Source organism: Salmo salar, chromosome ssa15, assembly GCF_905237065.1.
Source record: "Salmo salar chromosome ssa15, Ssal_v3.1, whole genome shotgun sequence".
In the NCBI taxonomy this organism is placed as follows: Eukaryota; Metazoa; Chordata; class Actinopteri; order Salmoniformes; family Salmonidae; genus Salmo; species Salmo salar.
This window is the reverse complement of record NC_059456.1, coordinates 84,857,625-84,881,897: the sequence shown is the minus strand read 5'-3', so window position 1 is coordinate 84,881,897 and position 24,273 is coordinate 84,857,625. Positions and strand designations below refer to the sequence as shown.

General features: G+C 44.3%; 1 protein-coding gene across 3 annotated transcripts in view; it reads right to left on the bottom strand.

Moving 5' to 3' along the window:
- Positions 1 to 182: 182 nt before the first annotated feature.
- The window catches only part of LOC106572423 (protein phosphatase 1 regulatory subunit 12B), a 39,608-nt gene continuing 15,517 nt past the window's right edge, over positions 183 to 24,273 (bottom strand). Inside the window, exons 6-11 of one of the 3 annotated variants that reach the window (XM_014146597.2) lie at positions 9,615 to 9,631; positions 9,246 to 9,375; positions 8,189 to 8,293; positions 7,823 to 7,873; positions 7,462 to 7,512; positions 183 to 1,493 (exon numbers count right to left, since the gene is read on the bottom strand). In XM_014146597.2, coding sequence (XP_014002072.1) covers positions 1,407 to 1,493; positions 7,462 to 7,512; positions 7,823 to 7,873; positions 8,189 to 8,293; positions 9,246 to 9,375; positions 9,615 to 9,631 — 441 coding nt within the window. In that variant the 3' untranslated portion in view covers positions 183 to 1,406. Of the gene's footprint in view, positions 1,494 to 6,819; positions 6,929 to 7,461; positions 7,513 to 7,822; positions 7,874 to 8,188; positions 8,294 to 9,245; positions 9,376 to 9,614; positions 9,632 to 24,273 lie in introns of those variants that run through there. The other 2 variants (XM_014146599.2, XM_045696176.1) reach the window with 2 other exon arrangements.

The following is a 24,273-nucleotide window of genomic DNA, read 5'->3' as shown; positions in this document are numbered from 1 at the left end:
AACCTCTCTACAAGGGGATTTTAACTTCAGCATCAGAGTGTTCATTGGTTGGATAGCAGTTTTTATCGCAAGATATCTGGAATTTAGCGCTCAGTACTGAACAATTCCTTTGAGAAGCACTTAATGCCAAGTGATAAAGATTTTGGTAGAGTGAGAACACACATAATGACAGTTCTCACACATTTAACCATCTACAGTTTATTGAGCAAGTGATCAAACCACAGACGTGTACAAGTAGCATTTCAGTTTTTTCAGTCTCTTATAATACATACATACATGGTAAAGTTGTTTCAACGTAAAATACTGTCTTTAAATATACTTACAGTACATGTGTAGACAGATAGCTGTATTGTTCTTTCAGGAAAGGCACATGTAGTATACATAAAGAGCAGTGGAGGCTGCTAAGGGGAGGACGGCTGATAATAATGGCTGGAATGGAGCGTATGTGTTTGATGTATTTGATAACATTCCTACTGATTCTGCTCCAGCCATTACCACGAGCCCGTCCTCCCCAATTAAGGTGCCACCAACCTCCTGTGATAAAGAGGCCCTGTGTTGTGTCCTGTGCTATCTGCATTACAAATCATGTACAGGTTTCACTTGAAAAAAAAGCAATGCTGTCCATCTCATAACGTGAGGCACTATGTGGACTAATGGTACTGTTTCATAAAATGCTTAAAGAGGATACATATTAATAATATTGGTAAATTGGTAAAAATATGGTTGAGTATAGGTATAAATATTAGAGAAAAAAAAATCATAAATTATATAAAAATATCCAACAAATGTGACAAGTGTGACATCTGTCTCGCCAGAGACCATGGTACAGTACACCACACTAAAATCAAAGCAGGAAATGGTTAATGAGCAGCTCAGAGAAAATGGTCTGTGATGGAAATTTGGACATCAATTGAAGTACAAACCATAAAGACTAATGCTATAAACACCTCATAACAACTGACAATGTGTAATGTTATCAATGTCATAAAAGTTATACCTATGATTGTTTTTTCAGTCGTTTTTTTCAGCAGTGCACACTGAAGCACAAAATCAACATACGTTTGTGATGTATAGGTAAAATATGTGGATGTGATATTGATTAGAGTTTTCGGAGTTTACTGTACCCCAGATCACACCCTCTTTGAGCGGACGCTGTGTGTTCTTCTTCTCACCTTTGACCTCCTGGTATGAAGTGAGCCAATGAACATGGAGGTCAAGGGTCAGGCCAGGGGTCATCAGGAATTTGACGGTTCCTCACCATGCCTCTGAGAACAGTTGGCAGGTAAGTGTCACTGAGCACCATGGTACAGTCTCAGGGTGGGAGGGTGCCGAAGGCCAATGATAGTGACACACAATGCAAGCTTGAGGGAAGTATACTATGACTTTGGACAGAGGCTTCCAACCTCTTACTTGGACAGCTTGCTGATGACACGGATCAGAGCCCCATTCTCGTCCTTCAGTCTCTGGTTGTCTGATTTAAGCTCTGACAAGACCTACAGGAACAGAGAGAGCAGCATTAGATTGTCATGGTAGCTAATTTGCAACAGGGAACAGTGGTGACACATAATGCCCTGTAGACAGAAATATGTGCAAGTGACACTGCCTTGTCTTTTGTCTTCTTATTTAAGGGACATTGACAGACACATTTCATACACATTGTTTATCATTTTCAGGCAAAGTAAGAATGATATGCAATATTTAATCACCAGAAACACGTTGCTAAATGATAGAACACTACAATCGCTATAGTCACTACATGCAAAGGGTGGACAGAAGGGTGGAGAAAAGGGTGGAGAAAAGGGTGGAGAAAAGGCAGGCTTTCAGCAAAATATGATGTAAAGCAATGAGAGCATGCAGATACAGTATGATCGTGGAAAAGGTTGGGACATGATTAGGCTTATGGTTCTATGTGCAAACTACGAGCCGAGAGAGAACCGAAACAGAGAGATAGAGATATGCAAGGCGGTCAGCTTCCGCAATCTAGGTCACCTCCCACAGCATGAATAATGACTAAAAATAACCACAATCTTTGTCAAAATCTCCCCCATCCCCCACAGACAGTGCAGTGAACAATAACGTTTTGTGCTTGCCTGAAAAAGTCTACCTTCACAGATGATGGTGAACTCATCCCCCCACTCCTGTCTATTCCAGTTACCGCAATTAAATAGCAGCATATTGTTATGTATTATATTTGACGATGCATACTGCACATTTTTGGTCCAACTGTTTGTCTAGTTCTGCTTCTGTCTCAGACAGAGCAGACACACACACACACACACACACACACACACACACACACACACACACACACACACACACACACACACACACACACACACACACACACACACACACACACACACACACTATTGTGCACATGTTTTTTGGCCAGTGGAAAAGGGTTTAGAGTCGACGGATGCCAATGAGATCACACATTCCACTCCCACTCCAACATGATTGAGACAAACGTAATAGTTTAAAATGTCAGATTCCCTATCAGCCACTTTGCATTGGACACTGTGGCAAAAAATTTGCAAACAATGAAAATGTCAGGTTTGTGAAATGGAAAATTGCAATCATGTTAATCCCTACAAGGTTTCCTTGGCGACTTCAGCACTCTGCCTTCCATAAGTCTCTCAAGGAGCGTCCAGACTGTTTGTGAGTTCGTTTAAGCTGAGGATTGAGTGACCTGGCTGACTATACTTTAATGATAACCACTGGAGAAACGTCAGGCTGCCACCACTACTGTACTGGTCTCTACACAGCCTAGTAAATAATATCACCCATGCAGCATGGATGTAGCTAAAATAGATGAGGGAGTTTAAGGGGGCTGCCCTTCATTGGCCTTATGGGAGAGTGAGTCAGAGAGAGGCATGCCACACAAGTGAGAGAGGCCTTAAGGTGGAGGAGTGAGAGTGGGAGGTGGGGGGTGCAGCAGCAGGACCTGCCTGAGAAGAGCGCAGCAGAGAGGAGGGAAGGAGGTGCAGCATCAGGAGAACCAGAAGGAAGACAGATGAGAGGAGGTGTGGCTGAAGACTCAGGGAGGGGAGAGCAAGGAGGGGTAGAGAGGTGGAGGCGTGTGGGACAGGGGGGTTAGAGATCCTCTGTCTCAGGCAGGAAGGCCATCTGGGAGAGGCGGGTGAGGACACGCAGCATGGCCCTGTTCTCAGCCAGCAGACGCTCCTTGCCGCTCCGCAGTGCCTGCAGCTGAGCCAGAACAGGGAGGGCCTGCAGTAAACACAGGAATACAGAGACAGTGATAGAAAGAAAGAGAGCAGGAGGACGGGCCAGTGGAAAGGAGGAAGCAGAGCTATAAACACACACACACACACACACACACACACACACACACACACACACACACACACACACACACACACACACACACACACACACACACACACACACACACACACACACACTTAGGAGCTCCTTAATGACATTCACACACAAAGAGATACTGTAAAAGGAAGCAAGAAAGAAATCGGCAAAAGAGACAGCTATGCAAAAGAAAAGAAAAGCACAGCAGGGTGCTATCCTTAAGTTTGCTCTCCGCAAACCTGGGCAGTTTTAAAAGGCAGTGGGTAGGGAGATGCTGTATGGTTTACACAGCTTGTCAGTCGTGCTGAGGAGAGATGGGGAGAGATGGGTGTGGGGGACTTTCAATATAACCTTCAATTTTAGCCTCATTCAGAGAGCCCCATAGGTCATAGAAAATGGAAATGATTAATTTTCCTGGGTTCCCTGGCAGGCTTTAGAGGTTAACCTCAGTGCGGTTTAGTGGAGATGTCTGTGGTTTGACAACGTTCATGGGGGAAGCCACAGGCAGGCAAGGAGGCAGCACACACATTGACAGAGGAAAGCTGAGCCCCATGTGGCTCAGAGAGTGGCCTCAGAGGCTTCCCCCCAGAACCCCAGAGAGGAAAGGAAGGCTGGGTAGAAAGGGAAGAAATGAAGGTGAGCCTGGAGGAAAGGGAAAGCCGGGGAGAAAGAGAAGAGAGAAGCCCAGTGAGGAGAAGAAGGCTAGAGAGAAAGAGAGAAGAGAAGCGAGGAAGGCCAGGAAGAAAAGAGATGGAGGAGATCCAGCTGCTAACATCCCAGGAAACCATTTGAAGTCTGCCTTCACTCGGACTGAAGAATCCATGGATATGTTAGACTGTTTCTCTGTGCTGTCTCAGTAAGCCTTTCACAGCACACTGTTCTGAAGAACAACTATTGACAAGTTTATCTTGGAGTAGAGAGAGACACAGTAGAAAGGAGAGAGAAAGAGTGGAGGAGAGAGAAAAAAGAGAGAGAGTGGAGAGGAGAGAGAGGAAAGGAGAGATAGACTGGAGAGGAGAGAGAGGAGAGAGAGTGGAGAGGAGAGAGCGAGTGGAGAGGAGAGAGAGAGAGAGGAGAGGAGAGAGAGAGCGAGTGGAGAGAGAGAGGGGAGAGGCGAGAGAGGAAAGGAGAGAGAGAGTGGAGAGGAGAGAGAGAGAGAGGAGAGAGAGTGGAGAGGAGAGAGAGAGTGGAGAGGAGAGAGAGAGAGGAGAGAGAGGGAGTGGAGAGGAGAGAGAGAGCGAGTGGAGAGAGAGTGGAGAGGAGAGAGGGAGTGGAGAGGGGAGGAGAGAGAGGAGAGAGTGGAGAGTAGAGAGAGAGTGGAGAGTATAGAGAGAGAGAGAGCGAGAGAGAGAAAGAGAGAGAGAGAGGGAGAGGAGAGGAGAGGAAAGTGGAGGAGAGAGAGAGAGTGGAGAGTAGAGAGAGAGTGAAGAGTAGAGCAAGAGAGTGTTAAGTAGAGAGAGAGTGGAGAATAGAGAGAGAGTGGAGAGTAGATAGAGAGTGTGGAGAGTGAAGAGTAGAGAGAGAGTGGAGAGGAGAGAGAGAGTGGAGAGGAGAGAGAGTGGAGAGGAGAAAGAGAATGAGTGAGTGCAGAGGAGAGAGATTGGAGAGTAGAGAGAGAGTGTGGAGAGTAAAGAGTAGAGAGAGAGTGGAGAGGAGAAAGAGAGAGAGTGAGTGCAGGAGAGAGTGAGTGCAGAGGAGAGAGAGAGGAGGATGTAGCCAGAGGGGTGAGCTTGAGAGAGAATGCTTAATTATTTATTACTCATGATGTTTTAATGCTCTTGAACGCTTTGATATTTAACCAGAGCTGAGTCCTATAGATAAATTCCCACATTTTGCCAGTGCTGGAGTTTCAGAGGCTGCCAGGAATAATCCTAGCCCATTATCCCAGAGAGACCCATCCCAATGGGCACACCCTGGTTTTAATCAACTTTGTTTCCACGTCATTTCAATGGAATTACGTTGAACCATAGTGGAATAAACGTTGAACTGACATCTGTGCCCAGTGGGATATCAGAGAGCCATAAAGTAACCAGAATTGTAAAACATCGGACAGACCCTGTGGCAGAAGAAATGTGTAGAATCACATCAGACCTGTGTGAAAAGAGGAAAAGCATGTCTGTATAATGTTGTATGTGCATATATCTATCCCAGTGGGCAAAACCGGTTGCAATGACATCAAAGCAACCTAGTTTCTGGTTTTAATGATATTGCAGCCTGCCTGCTTTACAAACAGTTGAAGTCGGAAGTTTACATACACCTTAGCCAAAAACATTTAAACTCAGTTTTTCACGATTCTTGACATTTAATCCTAGTAAGGTCGCTCCTAACTGACCTCGCTTAGGTCAGTTAGGATCACCACTTTATTTTAAGAATGTGAAATGTCAGAATAATAGTAGACAGAATGATTTATTTCAGCTTTTATTTTTTTCATCACATTCTCAGTGGGTCAGAAGTTTACATATACTCAATTAGTATTTGGTAGCATTGCCTTTAAATTGTTTAACTTGGGTCAAACGTTTCGGGTAGCCTTCCACAAGCTTCCCACAATAAGTTGGGTGAATTTTGGCCCATTCCTCCTGACAGAGCTGGTGTAACTGAGTCAGGTTTGTAGGCCTCCTTGCTCGCACACACTTTTTCAGTTCTGCCCACACATTTTCTATATGATTGAGGTCAGGGCTTTGTGATGGCCACTCCAATACCTTGACTTTGTTGTCCTTAAGCCATTTTGCCACAACTTTGTAAGTATTCTTGGGGTCATTGTCCATTTAGAAGACCCATTTGCGACCAAGCTTTAACTTCCTGACTGATGTCTTGAGATGTTGCTTCAATATATCCACATAATTTTCCATCCTCATGATGACATCTATTTTGTGAAGTGCACCAGTCCTTCCTGCAGCAAAGCACCCCCACAACATGATGCTGCCACCCCCGTGCTTCACGGTTGGGATGGTGTTCCTCGGCTTGCAAGCATCCCCCTTTTTCCTCCAAACATAATGATGGTCATTATGGCCAAACAGTTCTATTTTTGTTTCATCAGACCAGAGGACATTTCTCCAAAAAGTACAATCTTTGTGCCCATGTGCAGTTGCAAACCGTAGTGGCTTCTTCCTTGCTGAGTGGCCTTTCAGGTTATGTCGATCTAGGACTCGTTTTACTGTGTATATAGATACCTGTTTCCTCCAGCATCTTCACAAGGAAAAATTACTTGTGTCATGCACAAAGTAGATGGCCTAACTGACTTGCCAAAACTACAGTTTGTTAAGTGGTTGAAAAAAGAATTTTAATGACCCCAACCTAAGTGTATGTAAACTTCCGACTTCAACTGCACATGCACATCTAGTGTGTATGTGTTCTAATGTGTGCCAATGTGTGTGTATGTGTGTGGGCAATGTGTGTGTTTGTCTGCGCAGGCATGTGTTCATGCCCAGGTCTCTAGAGGTGAGGTGACAAGCGGGTGTCAATCACTTCTCGCTCCCATTCAAGACCACTCACCGTCAACCCCCCCTCCCTCCCCCCCCGTCCTCCCTGGCCTTGAGCCAGCCTGCCCCATGGTCAGCGTTCAGGGCTGGTACCCACAACGGAAATTTCTCACTCGGGCAGCTTCCTGCTGAGGCAACATGGAGTCACAACATGGGGTCAAACACTCTGTTCCGTCTCACATCTCTGTGTCACATACTGAGTTGTCATCATAACCTTTGGCTATTGCTAAAAGTGGTTTGCACTTGCATGAGGTTCACATCTATTCAGTCCTGAATGATATTCTGCTGCTGTTTTTCTCTCACCCCTCGCTCTTCGAAATGCTAAATATGCACAATTAGTGCAGGAATGCTTAACATAAGCAGGTCCTTTGCTCTTGGATGGAGCCTGGTATTCAGCTGGATCTAGGTCAGTCAGTGTGTAGCCAACAAAAGACAACAGTCTGCTTGGTGTGGGACAGAACAGACTGTCTCTCTCACTCTCTCTCTCTCTGTCTCTCTCTCTCTGTCTCTCTCTCTCTGTCTCTCTCTCTCTCTCTCACAACAGACGGCAGGCTGTGCTGCTTGGTGTGGGACTCCCTCAACCTCATCATCACTTGTTTGCCTATAATAACCAAGCAGGGCCATGTAGTGACTTCCCTCCTTGTTGCAGTGGAGACCTTACCTTGAGCTCTTCCTCCATGTCCGTTACCCTCTTCTCCAGAGCCTGTTTTTCCTGAGGAGAGGAGGGGAAATGTTTTAGCAGGTAGTTCAGGTCAGAATCACAATCGACTTTAAGATTATTTTTCATTCCCACACATGATGATGAGCCCATACTGGAATGAACAGACAGACACCAACATGACATGGAAAAGATCAGAAAAAAGAGACTGAGATCAGAAAAAAAGCGTGAGTGGTAGACATGTAGATATCAAGCTGTCAGGATTGAAAGAGAATTGGAATGTTGATATCAAGGATATGAGGCATATGGCTTTGAGAAAACAAAGAAAGAGAAGCCCTCAAGATATATAACAAGTTATAGATACCCTTTTCTCTGATTCAAGTACAGTGGATCTTTCAGATATTCTGTCCTGTTTCTGTAAGACAGAGTGCACAGTTATCACAAAGTGAACAAAAATATACAGTGGGTTGACTTAAAATGGGATAAAACTTTGAAAACTTTGATGGGGATGCACTGGCTCGTTTTCTTATCACCTTGCGGTCGCCTTGAACAATTTATTGTTCAAATGCAATATGCATGCTGTTGAGACGTGTGAACTATACTGAACTTAATTAAGATGGTCGACAGAAGGCTATGCGGGACTGTCTCAGTGTTGTGCTCAGTACTGAGCTTGGGAAGGGACTCTACTGGACTCTATCAGCCAATCAGACGCACTCCTACTATACTGTACCTGGGTGACTTTGTCCAGCTGGGTGCGTATCTTGGTCAGCTCCTGTTTGCTGTCATCCAGCCGGGACTTGAGCTTGTCATTCTCTGCCAAAGCATCTTCATACATCTGAAAGAGAACAAATCAAAAGGTTAATGCTTATGTCACTTGGAGATACAGTACCTTGTCATGTGGCAACATTTTCCCCACAATAGGTCAGCTCTGATATCTCTGCATCAGGTGAATCAACAAGAAGTGGTATTGATCACTTTTTGCCCCATACACAACTCTCTCCTGATTAAAACATGGATGACACTGTATGTGGGAGAAAAAAAACGTACATATGGCATCTATTTATTTTATATTGAACAAAAATATAAATGCAACATGTAAAGTGTTGGTTCTATGTTTCATGAGCTAAAATAAAAGATAAAAAAAAAAGCTTATTTCTCTCACATTTTGTGTACAAATTTATTTACATCCATGTTAGTGAATATTTCTCCTTTGCCAAGATAATCCATGCACCTGACAGGTGTGGCATATCAAAAAGCTGATTAAACAGCATGATCATTACACAGGTGCACCTTGTGCTGGGGACAATAAAAGGCCACTCTAAAATATGCCACAGATGTCTCAAGTTTTGAGGCAGTACGTCCAACCGGCCTCTAAACCGCAGACCACATCTATGGCATCGTGTGGGCAAGCGGTTTGCTGATGTCAACGTTGTGAACAGAGTGCCCCATGGTGGTGGTGGGGTTATGGTATGGGCAGGCATAAGCTATGGACAACGAACACAATTGCATTTTATCGATGGCAATTTGAATGCACAGAAATACTGTGACGAGATCCTGAGGCCCATTGTGAGGCCCATTTGTGTAAGGTATCTGTGACCAACAGATGCATATCTGTATTCCCAGTCATGTGAAATCCATAGATTAGGACCTAATGAATTATTTAAATTGACTGATTTCCTTACATGAACTCTAACTCAGTAAATTCTTAGAAATGGTTGCATGTTGAGTTTATATACGTTTAGATAAAAAATAGATATCTTCTGTTTCCCTTCTGGGTTCTACAGTACCTTCTTGTAATCCCTGGAGCTGGTGTCGTCCTCATGCTTGTTCAGCGCTGCCAATCTGGTTTCCCTGCGTGTGTAGGAGCTGGTTCTGCCCAGAGGTTCAGCCCTGCTGTCCCCACCACCAGAGTCCAACCTGGGAGGAAGGAGGAAGCACAGCTCCTTAAGTGGGTGGTGGTGTACAACATCCAGAAACACAGCTGACATTACAACAGTGTTGGAACACTGACATAGATGACATATAAACATTGATGGAACACTGACATACAAATCTTTTTTTGGAGTGCTGTATGTGTTTCTCATGAAGCTAAAATACTAAAATAGCAGTCTGGTTTAGAAGAAAGCAAGAGAAGGAAGATCTGAATCTGTACATACCTTGATGCCCTGTCATGCTGAAAATGAACAGAGAAAAAACATGTTAGTGAAGTGTGAAAATGTATCACAAATTGCTCTTAGTGCATATGTGAAATCATTTTGACTTATTTACAATACCATACTGGTTAGAACCAGCACAGTGGCTGAATCTGAGACATTTCATTTGTATGAAGTATCAACCAGAGACTTCAGACAGAGTAAAACATTTTCCATGAGGACACCATGAAGAAGAAAATAGAAACTTTATGTGACATCCAACCCACAATGTGTTCAGATGATTTGCATCCCAAAGGACAGGGATTGCATAGGCCAACACAAGTGATCTGCTTGTGATATATAATTCACCGGGACCTTGCATGCTCTTTTCTCCTCCTCTGACAGAGTTCACATAGGTAATCCTCCTGTAAACCCTGTTCATCTTTTAGTGAGTGCTTGCCACGCAGATGCCTGCAGCGCAGAGATGACATCATGCGGCTAAAGGCCCCAGTTTACTGGGTGAGAGACTCCAAGTGATGACCTCAGGGTACATCATGCTGCTGATATCATACTGGCTGTGTCTCAAATGGCACCCTATTCCCTATATTGAGCTCTACTTTTGACCAGAGCCCTATGGGGACATAGGGAATAACGTGCCATTCGGGACACATACTGGCTTGGCGTGATCTGGTCTTGACTAGATGACTGCATGGCTGCAAAGGCCTAGTCTGAGATGTACACTGCCTTTCCATTGGGTAAATTGTGTACAGATATGAGGCATTTACTTAAATAAAGTGTAAAGTCTAGACTATATTAGGTCCAAAATGTTTATCTTCAGTTTCCATCTGTGCGCTCCGTTCTTAGTGAATCAGGCACCAAATATGGTTGTCTGCACTCAATAATGACTAGGCCTATCTGATAGCATGGAAAGAGCCCTCTATGACAATCTGTTACGTGCTGGGAAGTTCCTTGCCAAGAGTCGATATACATGACCCATGGTGGCTGATCTTTGATCAGTGCACATTACGACATGACACGGTACAGACTAAAAAGTGAAATTGTGAAAAAAAAGAGAGAGATCGTGTTTGATCTCCTTGTGATCTCTGCGTAGATATCATGTTCTCTTGCATTCTTTGAGATTAGGAGCTGTTCTCCTGCCTGGGTGAGAGACTCCTTTAAACACATAAAACAACAGATCAGCTTATTCCCTGGACACTAGATCGTATCCTGTTTGGAAACACTCTGGATGACACTGGTCTGTCAGTGTTGGGGAAGCTGCTCTGAAAATATAGTTTACCAAGCTACCAATTACTCCACACTGGAAGAAGTTGAGCTGCACTAAAGCTAAGGGGAAAAATAGTTTAGAAAACTAAAGCTACTTTGAAAAAGTAGTTCATTACATCAAAACTACATTGTGAAAAACAATTATATTAGCTATTGCACATGCAGCAGCTACACTACCTGGAGTCCACATAACATGTAGAATACAGAACAGAGTACAGAACAGTTATAGACAAGAACAACATCAGATAATATTTCATGAAAGTAAAAATAAAATAAATATATTGACAACATGAATTCCTCGGGACATGGAAACGTTGCTCAATTAGTATCAAGGGACCTAACGTGTGCCAGGAAAACACTCTCCACACCATTACACCACCGCCACCAGCCTTTACCGTTGACACCAGGCAGGGTGGGGCCATGGACTCATGCTGCTTACGCCAAATCCTGACTCTGCCATCAGCATGACTGGGATTTGTCGGCAATAGCCCATCCGTGACAAGGGCCAATGAGTTGTGCGTTCCGAGATGCCGTTCTGCACACAACTGTTGTATTGCACCTTCATTTTCCAGTTTGTGGTCTGCCTGTTGGCTTGCGCGATTCTTGCCATTCTCCTTTGACATCTCATCAACAAGCTTTCTCCGTCACCCAAATCCAGATAGCTGATGTTCTGAAAGAACTGCAAAATCTGTATCCCTACAAATCATCCGGGCTAGACAATCAGGACCCTCTCTTTCTAAAATTATCCGCCGAAATTATTGCAACCCCTATTACTAGCCTGTTCAACCTCTCTTTCGTATCGTCTGAGATCCCCAAAGATTGGAAAGCTGCCGTGGTCATCCCCCTCTTCAAAGGGGGAGACACTCTAGACCCAAACTGCTACAGACCTATATCTATTCTACCCTGCCTTTCTAAGGTCTTCGAAAGCCAAGTTAACAAACAGATCACCAACCATTTAGAATCCCACCATACCTTCTCCGCTATGCAATCTGGTTTCCGAGCTGGTCATGGGTGCACCTCAGCCACGCTCAAGGTCCTGAACGATATCATAACCGCCATCGATAAGAGACAATACTGTGTAGCTGTATTCATCGATCTGGCCAAGGCTTTTGACTCTGTCAATCACCACATTCTTATCGGCAGACTCAACAGCCTTGGTTTCTCAAATGACTGCCTCACCTGGTTCCCCAACTACTTCTCAGACAGAGTTCAGTGTGTCAAATCGGAGGGTCTGTTGTCTGGACCTCTGGCAGTCGCTATGGGGGTGCCACAGGGTTCAATCCTCGGGCTGACTCTTTTCTCTGTATACATCAATGATGTTGCTCTTGCTGCGGGTGATTCTCTGATCCACCTTTATGCAGACGACACCATTCTGTATACTTCTGGCCCTTCCTTGGACACTGTGTTAACTAACCTCCAAACGAGCTTCAATGCCATACAACTCTCCTTCCGTGGCCTCCAACTGCTCTTAAATGCAAGTAAAACTAAATGCATGCTCTTCAACCGATTGCTGCCCACACCTGCCCGCCCGTCCAGCATCGCCAATCCAAAATGAAATCTAGAACCGGCTTCCTATTTCGCAACAAAGCATCCTTCACTCATACTGCCAAACATACCCTCATAAAACTGACTATCCTACCGATCCTTGACTTTGGCGATGTCATTTACAAAATAGCCTCCAACACTCTACTCAGCAAATTGGATGCAGTCTATCACAGTGCCATCCGTTTTGTCACCAAAGCCCCATATACTACCCACCACTGCGACCTGTATGCTCTCGTTGGTTGGCTATCGCCTCATATTCGTCGCCAAACCCACTGGCTCCAGGTCATCTATAAGTCTTTGCTAGGTAAAGCCCCGCCTTATCTCAGCTCACTGGTCACCATAGCAGCAACCACCCGTAGCACACGCTCCAGCAGGTATATTTCACTGGTCACCCCCAAAGCCAATTCCTCCTTCGGCCTCCTTTCCTTCCAGTTTTCTGCTGCCAATGACTGGAACGAACTGCAAAAATCACTGAAGCTGGAGACTCATATCTCCCTCACTAGCTTTAAGCACCAGGTGTAGAGCAGCTCACAGTTCACTGCACCTGTACATCGCTCATCTGTAAATAGCCCATCCAACGACCTCATCCCCATACTGTTATTTATCTGATTTATTTTGCTCCTTTGCACCCCAGTATCTCTACTTGCACACTCATCTTCTGCACATCTATCACTCCAGTGTTTAATTGCTATATTTGAATTATTTCGCCACTATGGCCTATTTATTGCCTTATCTCCCTTGTGTTACATCATTTGCACACATTGTATATATACTTTTTCTATTGTATTATTGACTGTATGTTTATTTATTCCATGTGTAACTCTGTGTTGTTGTTTGTGTCACACTGCTTTGCTTTATCTTGGCCAGGTTACAGTTGTAAATGAGAACTTGTTCTCAACTAGCCTACCTGGTTAAATAAAGGTGAAAAAATGGGAATAAAAGCTGTTTTCACCCACAGGACCACCATAGTCCCTGTGCCCAAGAAAGCCAAGGTAATCTGTATAAATGACTATCGCCCCGTAGCACTCACATCTGTAGCCATGAAAGGCTGGTCATGGCTCACATCAACAACATCATCCCAGACATCCTGACCCACTCCAATTTGCATACCGCCGCAACAGATCCACAGATGATGCAAACTCTATTGCACTCCACAGTGCCCTTTCCAACCTGGACAAAAGGAAAACCTACGTGAGAATGCTGTTCATTGACTACAGCTCAGCATTCAACACCATAGTGCCCTCCAAGCTCATCACTAAGCTAAGGACCCTGGCATTAAACACCTCCCTCTGCAACTGGATCCTGGTCTTCCTGACAGTCCGCCCCCAAGTGTTGAGGGTAGGCAACAACACAACTGCCACGCTGACCCTCAACACGGGGACCCCTCAGGGATGCGTTCTTACTCCCTGTTCACCCACGACTGCGTGGCCAGGCACGACTCCAACACCATCATTAAGTTGGCCGATGACACTGCAGTGGTAGGCCTGATCACCGATGACGAGACAGGCTACAGGGAGGAGGTCAGAGACCTGGCAGTGTGGTGCCAGGACAACAACTTCTCCCTCAAAGTCAGCAAGACAAAGGAGCCGATCGTGGACTACAGGAAACGGAGGACCGAGCACTCCCCCATCCACATCGACAGGGCTGCAGTGGAGCAGGTCAAGAGCTTCAAGTTCCTCGGTGTCCACATCACTACGGAATTATCATAGTCCAAACACACCAACACAGTCGTGAAGAGGGCACAACAACACCTCTTCCCCTTCAGGAGGCTGAAAAGATTTGGCATGGGCCCTCAGATTAAATAGTTCTACAGCTGCACCATTGAGAGCATCTTGACTGGCTGCATCACCTCTTGGTATGGCAAATGCTTGACATCCGGCTGCAAGGCGCTACAGACGGTAGTGCGTATGGTCCAGTACAGCACTGGGGCCAAGCTCCCTGTGTCAGAGGAAAGCCCAAAAAATGTACAAAGACTACAGCCACACAAGTTGTACGTAGAGTGTTGTCTCTGCTACCGCACAGCAAGCGGTACCGATGCACCAAGTCTTGAACCAACAGGAGGCTGAACAGCTTCTACCCCAAAGCCATAAGACTGCTAAATATTTACTTAAATAGTACACCAATAGCTACCCAAACTATCTGCATTGACCCTTTATGCACTCTCTTTTGACTCATCACATACGCTGCTGTTAATGTTTATTATCTATCCTGTTGCCTAGTCATTTTATCCCTACCTATATGTACATATCTAACTCAATTACCTCGTACCCCTGCACCTCGATTCGGTACTGGTACCCAGTATAGCCAAGTTATCATTAGTCATTGTGTATTTATTCCTCTTATTTTTCTTTTTTTTTATTATAGATGTAAAAAATGTCTCTGCATTGTTCGGAAGGGCCTGTAAGTAAGCATTTTACTGTTGTTCACGAAGCATGTGATAAATAAAATTTGATTTGATTTAACTGAAGGCCTCGATGCCGGTCGGCCTGCTTTATATAGCAAGCCACGGCCACATGACTCACTGTCTGTAAGAGTGAACCATTTTCGTGAACTGGGTAGTGTACCTAATAATCTTGCCGCTGAGTGCATATACATATTCATATTCTTATATACTGTACAGTTAAATTAGATCTTTAGAAAGAGTAGAGGCGTTGTGATACAAGATGTTGTTCATCTGATTTTTAAAGCTTTGTTGTGAATCTATGCAGGACAAACCAAGAGCAGAAGCAGACCTAAATGCCTGGTCTTTATTAGGAGGCTCATACACTGTAACAGCCACATGGATTTTAGAGGGGGAGTAAATTCTAGGCGCACCATGAGAGACGTTCCTCTCCTCTGTGAATGTTTATACAGCACTGCTAAAGCTGCCTGGCCTTATGCGGTCATGTGTTAGTCTCCATCCAGGGACAGAGAGACCCAGTAAACTCTGATGAAGAAGGTCCAAGGATGGAAAAGGCCGGATGAGCGCTCTGATAAACTGTTCATACAACACTAACACTGGATGGTTTCATGTCTTTGACAACCTATACACAGTTTCACTGACAGGCTATTCTATTCTATTCGACCTTGACCGGGACTGCAAGTCTCCATAAAGATTCTTACACTGTGAAAAATGGCTTGATAATCACTTAAAACACAGTAAGACATTACATGCAGTAGTCCTTTTACCACATGGAGCTGGCTTGGAGATTTTTTTATTGTTTTTTTTTCTTCATCTTTTTAACCTTTATTTAACTAGGCAAGTCAGTCAAGAATAAATTCTTATTTACAATGACGGCCTACCCCGGCCAAACCCTAACCCGGATGACACTGGGCCAATTGTGTGCCGCCCTATGGGACTCCCAATCACAGCCGGTTGTGATACAGCCTGGAATCGAACCAGGGTCTGTAGTGCCTTAGACCGCAGCACCACTCGGGAGTCGGGGGACCCGGGAGCTCGGGAGCCCGAACATGTACCATAGTTTGGAAACCACAGATCTAGGTCATGCAGAAACATCCATTGTGACATTTCTAAATCTCCTTCCATTTTAGCTCCATTAGCCTTACAGTGAGCCAGGCCAGGCTCGGACGTCAGACAAGTGGGATCTATTTCACAGAGCAGGATTTAATGAATTACAGAGAGGAATTTCTTAAATGTCTTTTGGACCGCTTTCCTTTGCGGTGCGTACCGGCCTTGATTTCCACAGACGTTGATTTTTGGTCCAGTCCGGTCTGGATCAGCCTTGATTTGCCCAAAACATAGACGTCTATGTTTGGTTCAGAGTTGGTTCAGTCTAGACCGGCCTTGATTTGGTCCAAACATTGATGTACTGTACCAGTCAAAAGTTTAAACACATCTACTCATTCAAGGGTTTTTCTTTATTTCTATTATTTTCTACATTGTAGAATAATAGTGAAGAGATCACAACTATGAAATAACACATATGGAATCATGTAGTAATCCAAAAAGTTTTAAACAAATCAAAATATATTTTATATTTGAGATTCTTCAAAGTAGCCACCCTTTGCCTTGATGACAGCTTTGCAAACTTTCAGCCAGAAATTAAAATGAATATGATTTCAACGTCCGGAAAATATGTATTTTCAACATCCGGAAAAGACGTCTTTTAACCTTTCATTTAGAAACTAAAATGAACCTATATTTAACATCCAGAAAATATGTATTTTAGAGCAGGAGTGGACAGGACTATTCTAGGTTTGCGGGGTATACGGCCGCAGAACGACCACGACCAGGCCAGCAAGTCTCCATAAAGATTATTACATTGATAAAAATGGCTTGATAATCACTTAAAGCACAGCAAGACACTAAATGCAGTAGTCCTTTTCAAGTACCCCCTGTTGCTGGCTTGGAGATAGCTGGGGTACCCGAACACAGTACCACAGATCTAGGTCATGCAGAAACATCCATTGTGACATTTCTAAATCTCCTTCCATTTTAGCTCCATTAGCCTTACAGTGAGCCAGGCCAGGCTCGGACGTCAGACAAGTGGGATCTATTTCACAGAGCAGGGTTTAACGAATTACAGAGAGGAATTACCTAAATGTTTTGTTTCACTCTTGTCAAATACATTTATTTCTAATTGATTTACAATGTGTTTGCATCATGAAACATTGTAAACTTACAGAAACCTACTCTATCTTCTGACTTACCAGGAGGCAATCCTGAAAGGGCAGCAGATAGAGATATGATGGGCACCTGCTGGCACTGCGCCTGGTCAAAATTCTCGCTCTATTTATTTACAAAGCACCAGAATCTACATTTGAGGCTCCATAAGGCCTAGCAGTTGACTGGGGAGACATTCCACCAGGGTAGAAATAACAGCACAGCCTTAGATTAATGGAACTGGCCTGTGCTGAACGGGTGCGTGCCTGAACTGCACTGTGGGCTCTGTGTAAACACATGGCCAATTGGTTTACGACTCGTCACGACCAACCACCACACAGCAAGCTGGGGATGTGCTGCTGTACTGGACAGTACATGCGTTGGGTGTTGACTGGGATCCTTAGTACACTCCCAATATAAACAATCCCCAGTTAACAGCACTCCCTTCTATGCAGCCTGTAAAACCATCAGCATCACTCCCTCCTACACACTACCTATGCTTTTTAATCAGCTCCTGACTGAGTCCCAGCTCTGATGCAAAGCCTATCACAGACAGACTGCGCTTGATCTTATTGCTCTGAAAAGTGTTTCATTTCTTGAAGGACCCCTTTAATGGTCAGCCCTCCTCTCTCTTCTTTCTCACCCTCTCATCCCATAGGCCGCCTGCCTGGACTACTGCCCATTCACCCCACTGGAAAATATGAGTTAGTTTCACCCCAACGGAATGACCATGGGCTACTGTACTGTACACACAACCATAAAAGCCTATATTGCTTTCCCAGCAATTCACTGCAGATCTCTACCTTTTTTCACTCCCCCTTCCACCTCTTCATTCTCTCCAGCCATTTCTGGATATAATTAAGGAATTACTGATATGAGTAAACAACTAAAGAACCTCCCCATTTTGGGTTATTATTCATCTCACTTGGAAGAGTTTTCCTCATCCAAGTACTGAGAGGAGGTAGGACTTCTGGCCAAATCTCTCGTCTTGTCCGAAGTGTGACATGAAGCATTGCCTCTGAGGAGGCAGATGTGCTTGCTTGTTTACAGTCAAGGCCTGTTGCTTAATGTCTGCAGCTGTGCTGCACACAACACTTTTGCAGAAAGAAATACACCAGGTTTTCATCCTAAACAATGAGGAGAGTTCTAATATCACACCAACAGCGACGTGCCCTTCTGGAGATTTTTATCTCTCGCTTCCATTTTTCTCCCAGGAAAATATTGCCAATATGGGCTTTTTGCTGTGCTGACATCATGGACACTTAATGCCTGAGCTCACTGTGGATATATATGAGAAGGGAAAAGTACAGTTAATGAAAAGAAAAGGATGGACAAAACAGTGACTGTATTCTTTGGAGTTCTCCTGACAGCATGGGAGGACTGTGATTGTGGGGGGTCATGATACGGTACTGTCAGTACAGTGGTAGTGGGGGGTCATAATACGGTACTGTAGTAGTGGGGGGTGGGGGGTCATGATACAATACTGTGGTAGTGGGGGGTCATGATACGGTACTGTAGTATGGGGGGGTCATGATACGGTACTGTCAGTACAGTGGTAGTGGGGGGTCATAATACGGTACTGTAGTAGTGGGGGTGGGGGGGTCATGATACAATACTGTGGTAGTGGGGGGTCATGATACGGTACTGTAGTATGGGGGGGTCGTGATATGGTACTGACAGTACTGTGGTAGTGGGGGGGTCATGATACGGTACTGTAGTAGTGGGGGGTGGGGGGGTCATGATACAATACTGTGGTAGTGGAGGGTCATGATACGGTACTGTAGTATGGGGGGTCGTGATATGGTACTGACAGTACTGTGGTAGTGGGGGGTCATGATACGGTACTGTAGTATGGGGGGGTCGTGATATGGTACTGACAGTACTGTGGTTGTGGGGGGTCATGATACGGTACTGTCAGTAAAGTGGTAGTGGGGGGTCATAATACGGTACTGTAGTAGTGGGGCAGGGGGGTCATGATACAATACTGTGTTAGTGGGTGGTCATGATACCGTACTGTCAGTACTGTATCATGATACGGTACTGTAGTGGGGGGGGGGGGGTCATGATACGGTACTGTCAGTATTGTGGTAGTGGCGGGGTCACGATACGGTACTGTAGTAGTGGGGGGGTGGGGGTCATGATACGGTACTGTCAGTATTGTGGTAGTGGGGAGGTCACGATACAATACTGTAGTGGGGGGGGTCATGATACAATACTGTAGTGGGGGGGGTCATGATACGGTACTGTAGTGGGGGGGGTCATGATACGGTACTGTCAGTATTGTGGTAGTGGGGGGGTCACGATACGGTACTGTAGTAGTGGGGGGGGGGGGTCATGATACGGTACTGTCAGTATTGTGGTAGCGGGGGGGGTCATGATACAATACTGTAGTGGGGGGGGTCATGATACGGTACTGTCAGTATTGTGGTAGTGGGGGGGGGGGTCATGATACGGTACTGTCAGTATTGTGGTAGTGGGGGGGGGTCATGATACGGTACTGTCAGTATTGTGGTAGTGGGGGGGGGGTCATGATACGGTACTGTCAGTATTGTGGTAGTGGTTTCGTAGCTTCAACCCTGCAGCACACACACACACCAATTGATTAATGTACTGTTGAAAGTATATTTTTTTCTCTTGCTTTGTTTGCTCTTTTCAGTATTATGTCAATCTCTGATAAGCTACCCAGGAAAGGGCTGAAAATAGCCCAGATTAATATATGTATCCTTCGAAATAAGGTTCATGAAATCAATAACTTGCTAACATTAGATAACATTCATATATTAGCCATTTCTGAGACTCACTAAAATAATTAATTTGGTGACACAGCAGTAGCAATACAAGGATATAACATCTATAGAAGAGACAGAAATGCAGGTAGGTGTTGCGTATATATTCAGAGCCATATCCCTGTAATGCTTAGAGAATATCTTATGTCAAGTGTTATTGAAGTGTTGTGGTTGCAGGTTCACTTGGCACATCTAAAGCCTTTTCTTTTGGGGTGATGCTATAGGCTACCACGTGCTAACAGTCAGTATCTAAATAATATGTGTGAAATGCTTGATAGTGTATGTGATGTAAACAGAGGTCTACTTTCTTGGGGACCTGAATATTGACTGGCTTTCATCAAGTTATCCGCTCAAGAGGAAGCTTCTTACTGTAACCAGTGCCTGTAATCTGGTTCAGGTTATTAATCAACCTACCAGGGTGTTTACAAACACTACAGGAACATGATCATCCACATGTATCGATCATATTTTTACTAATACTGTAGAACTTTGTTCTAAACCTGTATCCATACCCATTGGATGCAGTGATCACAATATAGTGGCTATATCCAGGAAAGCCAAAGTTCCATAAGCTGGGCCTAAAATAGTGTATAAGAGATCATACAAAATTTTTTTGCTGTGACTCTTATGTGGATGAAATTAAAAATATTTGTTGGTCTGATGTGATTAATGAGGAGCATCCAGATGCTGCACTTGATACATTTATGAAATTGCTTCTTCCAATTATTGTTGAACATGCACCTGTTAAGAAACTGACTGTTAGAACTGTTAAGGCTCCATGGATTGATGAGGGATTGAAAAACGGTATGGTTAAAAGAGATGGGGCAAAAGGAGTGGCTAATAAGTCTTTTAATTTGAGCCAAGAGGAAAGTCTTTGTCCTCAGGCCTGGAGGGAAGCCAAAGTACTTCCGGTACCCAAGAGTGGTAAAGCAGCCTTTACTGGTTCTAACAGCAGACCTATAAGCCTGCTGCCAGCTCTTAGCAGACTGTTGGAAAAAATAGTGTTTGACCAAATACAATTCTTTCAGCATGCTTATATAGAAGGGCACTCAACATGTACTGCACTGACACATATGACTGATGATTGGTTGAAAGAAAAGGATAATACAAAGATTGTGGGAGCTGTACTGTTAGATTTCAGTGCAGCCTTTGATATGATTGACCATAACCTGTTGTTGAAAAAACTTATGTGTTATTGCTTTTCAACCTCTGCCATATTGTGGATTCAGAGCTATCTATCTAATAGAACTAAAAGGGTTTTCTTTAATGGAAGCTTCTCTAATGTCAAACATGTAAAGTGTAGTGTACCACAGGGCAGCTCTCTAGGCCCTCTACTCTTTTCTATTTTTACCAATGACCTGACAAATCAAATCAAATCAAATGTTATTAGACACATGCGCTGAATACAACAGGTGAAACCTTACAGTGAAATGCTTACTTACGAGCCCCTATCCAACAGTGCAGTTTCAAAAATACGGATAAGAATAAGAGAAAAGTAACAAGTAATTAAAGAGCAGTAGTAAAAAATAACACTATATACAGGGGGGGTGGCGGTACAGAGTCAATGTGCGGAGGCACTGGATAGTTGAGGCATTAAACAAATCTAATCAAATGTTATTAGTCACATGCGCCGAATACAACAGGTGCAGACCTTACAGTGAAATGCTTACTTACGAGCCCCTAACCAACAATGCAGTTTAAAAAATACGGAAAATAATAAGAAATAAAAGCAAAAAGTAATTAAAGAGCGGCAGTAAAATAACAATAGCTAGACTATATACAGGGGGGTACCGGTACAGAGTCAATGTGCGGGGGCACCAGTTAGTTGAGGTGAAATGTACATGTAGGTAGAGTTATTAAAGTGACTATGCATAGATGATAACAACAGAGAGTAGCAGCGGTGTAAAAGAGGGGGAGAGGGGGGGCAATGCAAATAGTCTGGGTAGCCATTTGATTAGGTGTTCAAGAGTCTTATGGCTTGGGGGTAGAAGCTGTTTAGAAGCCTCTTGGACCTAGACTTGGTGCTCCGGTACCGCTTGCCATGCGGTAGCAGAGAAAACAGTCTATGACGAGGGTGGCTGGAGTCTTTGACCATTTTTAGGGTCTTCCTCTGTCACCGCCTGGTATAGAGGTCCTGGATGGCAGGAAGCTTGGCCCCAGTGATGTACTGGGCCGTTCGCACTCAACCTGCTCCACTGCAGCCCCGTCAATGAGAATGGGGCGTGCTCGATCTTCTTTTTCCTGTAGTCCACAATCATCTCCTTTGTCTTGATCACATTGAGGGAGAGGTTGTTGTTGTGGCACCACACGGACAGGTCTCTGACCTCCTCCCTATAGGCTGTCTCGTCATTGGCGGTGATCAGGCCCACTGTTGTGTCATCGGCAAACTTAATGATGGTTTTGGAGTCGTGCCTGGCCGTGCAGTCATGAGTGAACAGGGAGTACAGGGGGGGACTGAGCACGCAGCCCTGAGGGGCCCCTGTGTTGAAGATCAGCATGGCGGATGTGTTGTTACCTACCCTTACCATCTGGGGGCGGCCCGTCAGGAAGTCCAGGATCCAGTTTCAGAGGTAGGTGCTTATTCCCAGGGTCCTTAGCTTATTGATGAGCTTTGAGGGCACTATGGTGTTGAACGCTGAGCTGTAATCAATGAATAGCATTCTCACATAGGTGTTCCTTTGTCCACGTGGGAAAGGACAGTATGGAGTGCAATAGAGATTGCATCATCTGTGGATCTGTTGGGGCGGTATGCAAATTGGAGTGGGTCTAGGGTTTCTGGGATAATGGTGTTGATGTGAGTCATGGTCGGTAGTCATTTAGGCAGGTTACCTAACAAAGCATGTGTCTCCATGTATGCTGATGATTCAACCATATACGCATCAGCAACCACAGCTAATGAAGTCACTGAAACCCTTAACAAAGAGTTGCAGTCTGTTTTGGAATGGGTAGCCAGTAATTAACTGGTCCTGAACATCTCTAAAACTAAGAGCATTGTATTTTGTACACATAATTTCTTAAGTTCTAGACATCTGAATCTGGTAATGTTTGGTGTGGCTGTTGAACAAGTTGAGGAGACTAAATTACATGGCGTTACCTTAGATTGTAAACTGTCATGGTCAAAACATATAGATTCAAGGGTTGTAAAGATGGGGAGAGGTCTGGCTGAAATAAAGAGATGCTCTGCTTTTTTGACACCACACTCCAAAAAGCAAGTTCTGCAGGATCTAGTTTTGTCTAATCTTGATTATTGTCCAGTTATGTGGTCCAGCGCTGCAAGGAAAGACCTAGTTAATCTGCAGCTGATATACAGTTGAAGTCGGAAGTTTACATACACTTAGGTTGGAGTCATTAAAACTAGTTTTTCAACCACTCCACAAATTTCTTGTTAACAAACTACAGTTGTGGCAAGTCAGTTAGGACATCTTCTTTGTGCATGACACAAGTAATTTTTCCAACAATTGTTTACAGACAGATTATTTCACTTATAATTCACTGTATCACAATTCCAGTGGGTCAGAAGTTTAAATACACTAAGTTGACTGTGCCTTTAAACAGCTAGGAAAATTCCAGAAAATGATGTCATGGCTTTAGAAGCTTCTGATAGGCTAATTGACATAATTTGAGTCAATTGGAGGTGTACCTGTGGATGTATTTCAAGGCCTTCCTTCAAACTCAGTGCCTTGTTGCTTGAAATCAAGGGAAAATCAATGGGACCACGCAGCCGTCATACCTCTCAGGAAGGAGACGCGTTCTGTCTCCTAGAGATGAACGTACTTTGGTGCAAAGAGAAGCGCAAGACAATCCCAGAACACCAGCAAAGCATCTTGTGAAGATGCTGGAGGAAACAGGTACAAAAGTATCTATATCCACAGTAAAACGAGTCCTTTTTCGACATAACCTGAAAGGCTGCTCAACAAGGAAGAAGCCACTGCTCCAAAAACGCCATAAAAAAGCCAGATTATGGTTTGCAACTGCACATGGGGACAAAGATTGTACTTTTTGGAGAAATGTCCTCTGGTCTGATGAAACAAAAATAGAACTGTTTGGCCATAATGACCATCGTTATGTTTGGAGGAAAAAGGGGGATGCTTGCAAGCCGAAGAACACCATCCCAACCATGAAGCATGGGGGTGGCAGCATCATGTTGTGGGGGTGCTTTGCTGCAGGAGGGACTGGTGCACTTCACAAAATAGATGGCATCATGAGGATGGAAAAGTATGTGGATATATTGAAGCAACATCTCAAGACATCAGTCAGGAAGTTAAAGCTTGGTCGCAAATGTGTCTTCCAAATGGACAATTACCCCAAGCATACTTACAAAGTTGTGGCAAAATGGCTTAAGGACAACAAAGTCAAGGTATTGGAGTGGCCATCACAAAGCCCTGACCTCAATTCTACAGAACATTTGTGGGCAGAACTGAAAAAGCGTGTGCGAGCAAGGAGGCCTACAAACCTGACTCAGTTA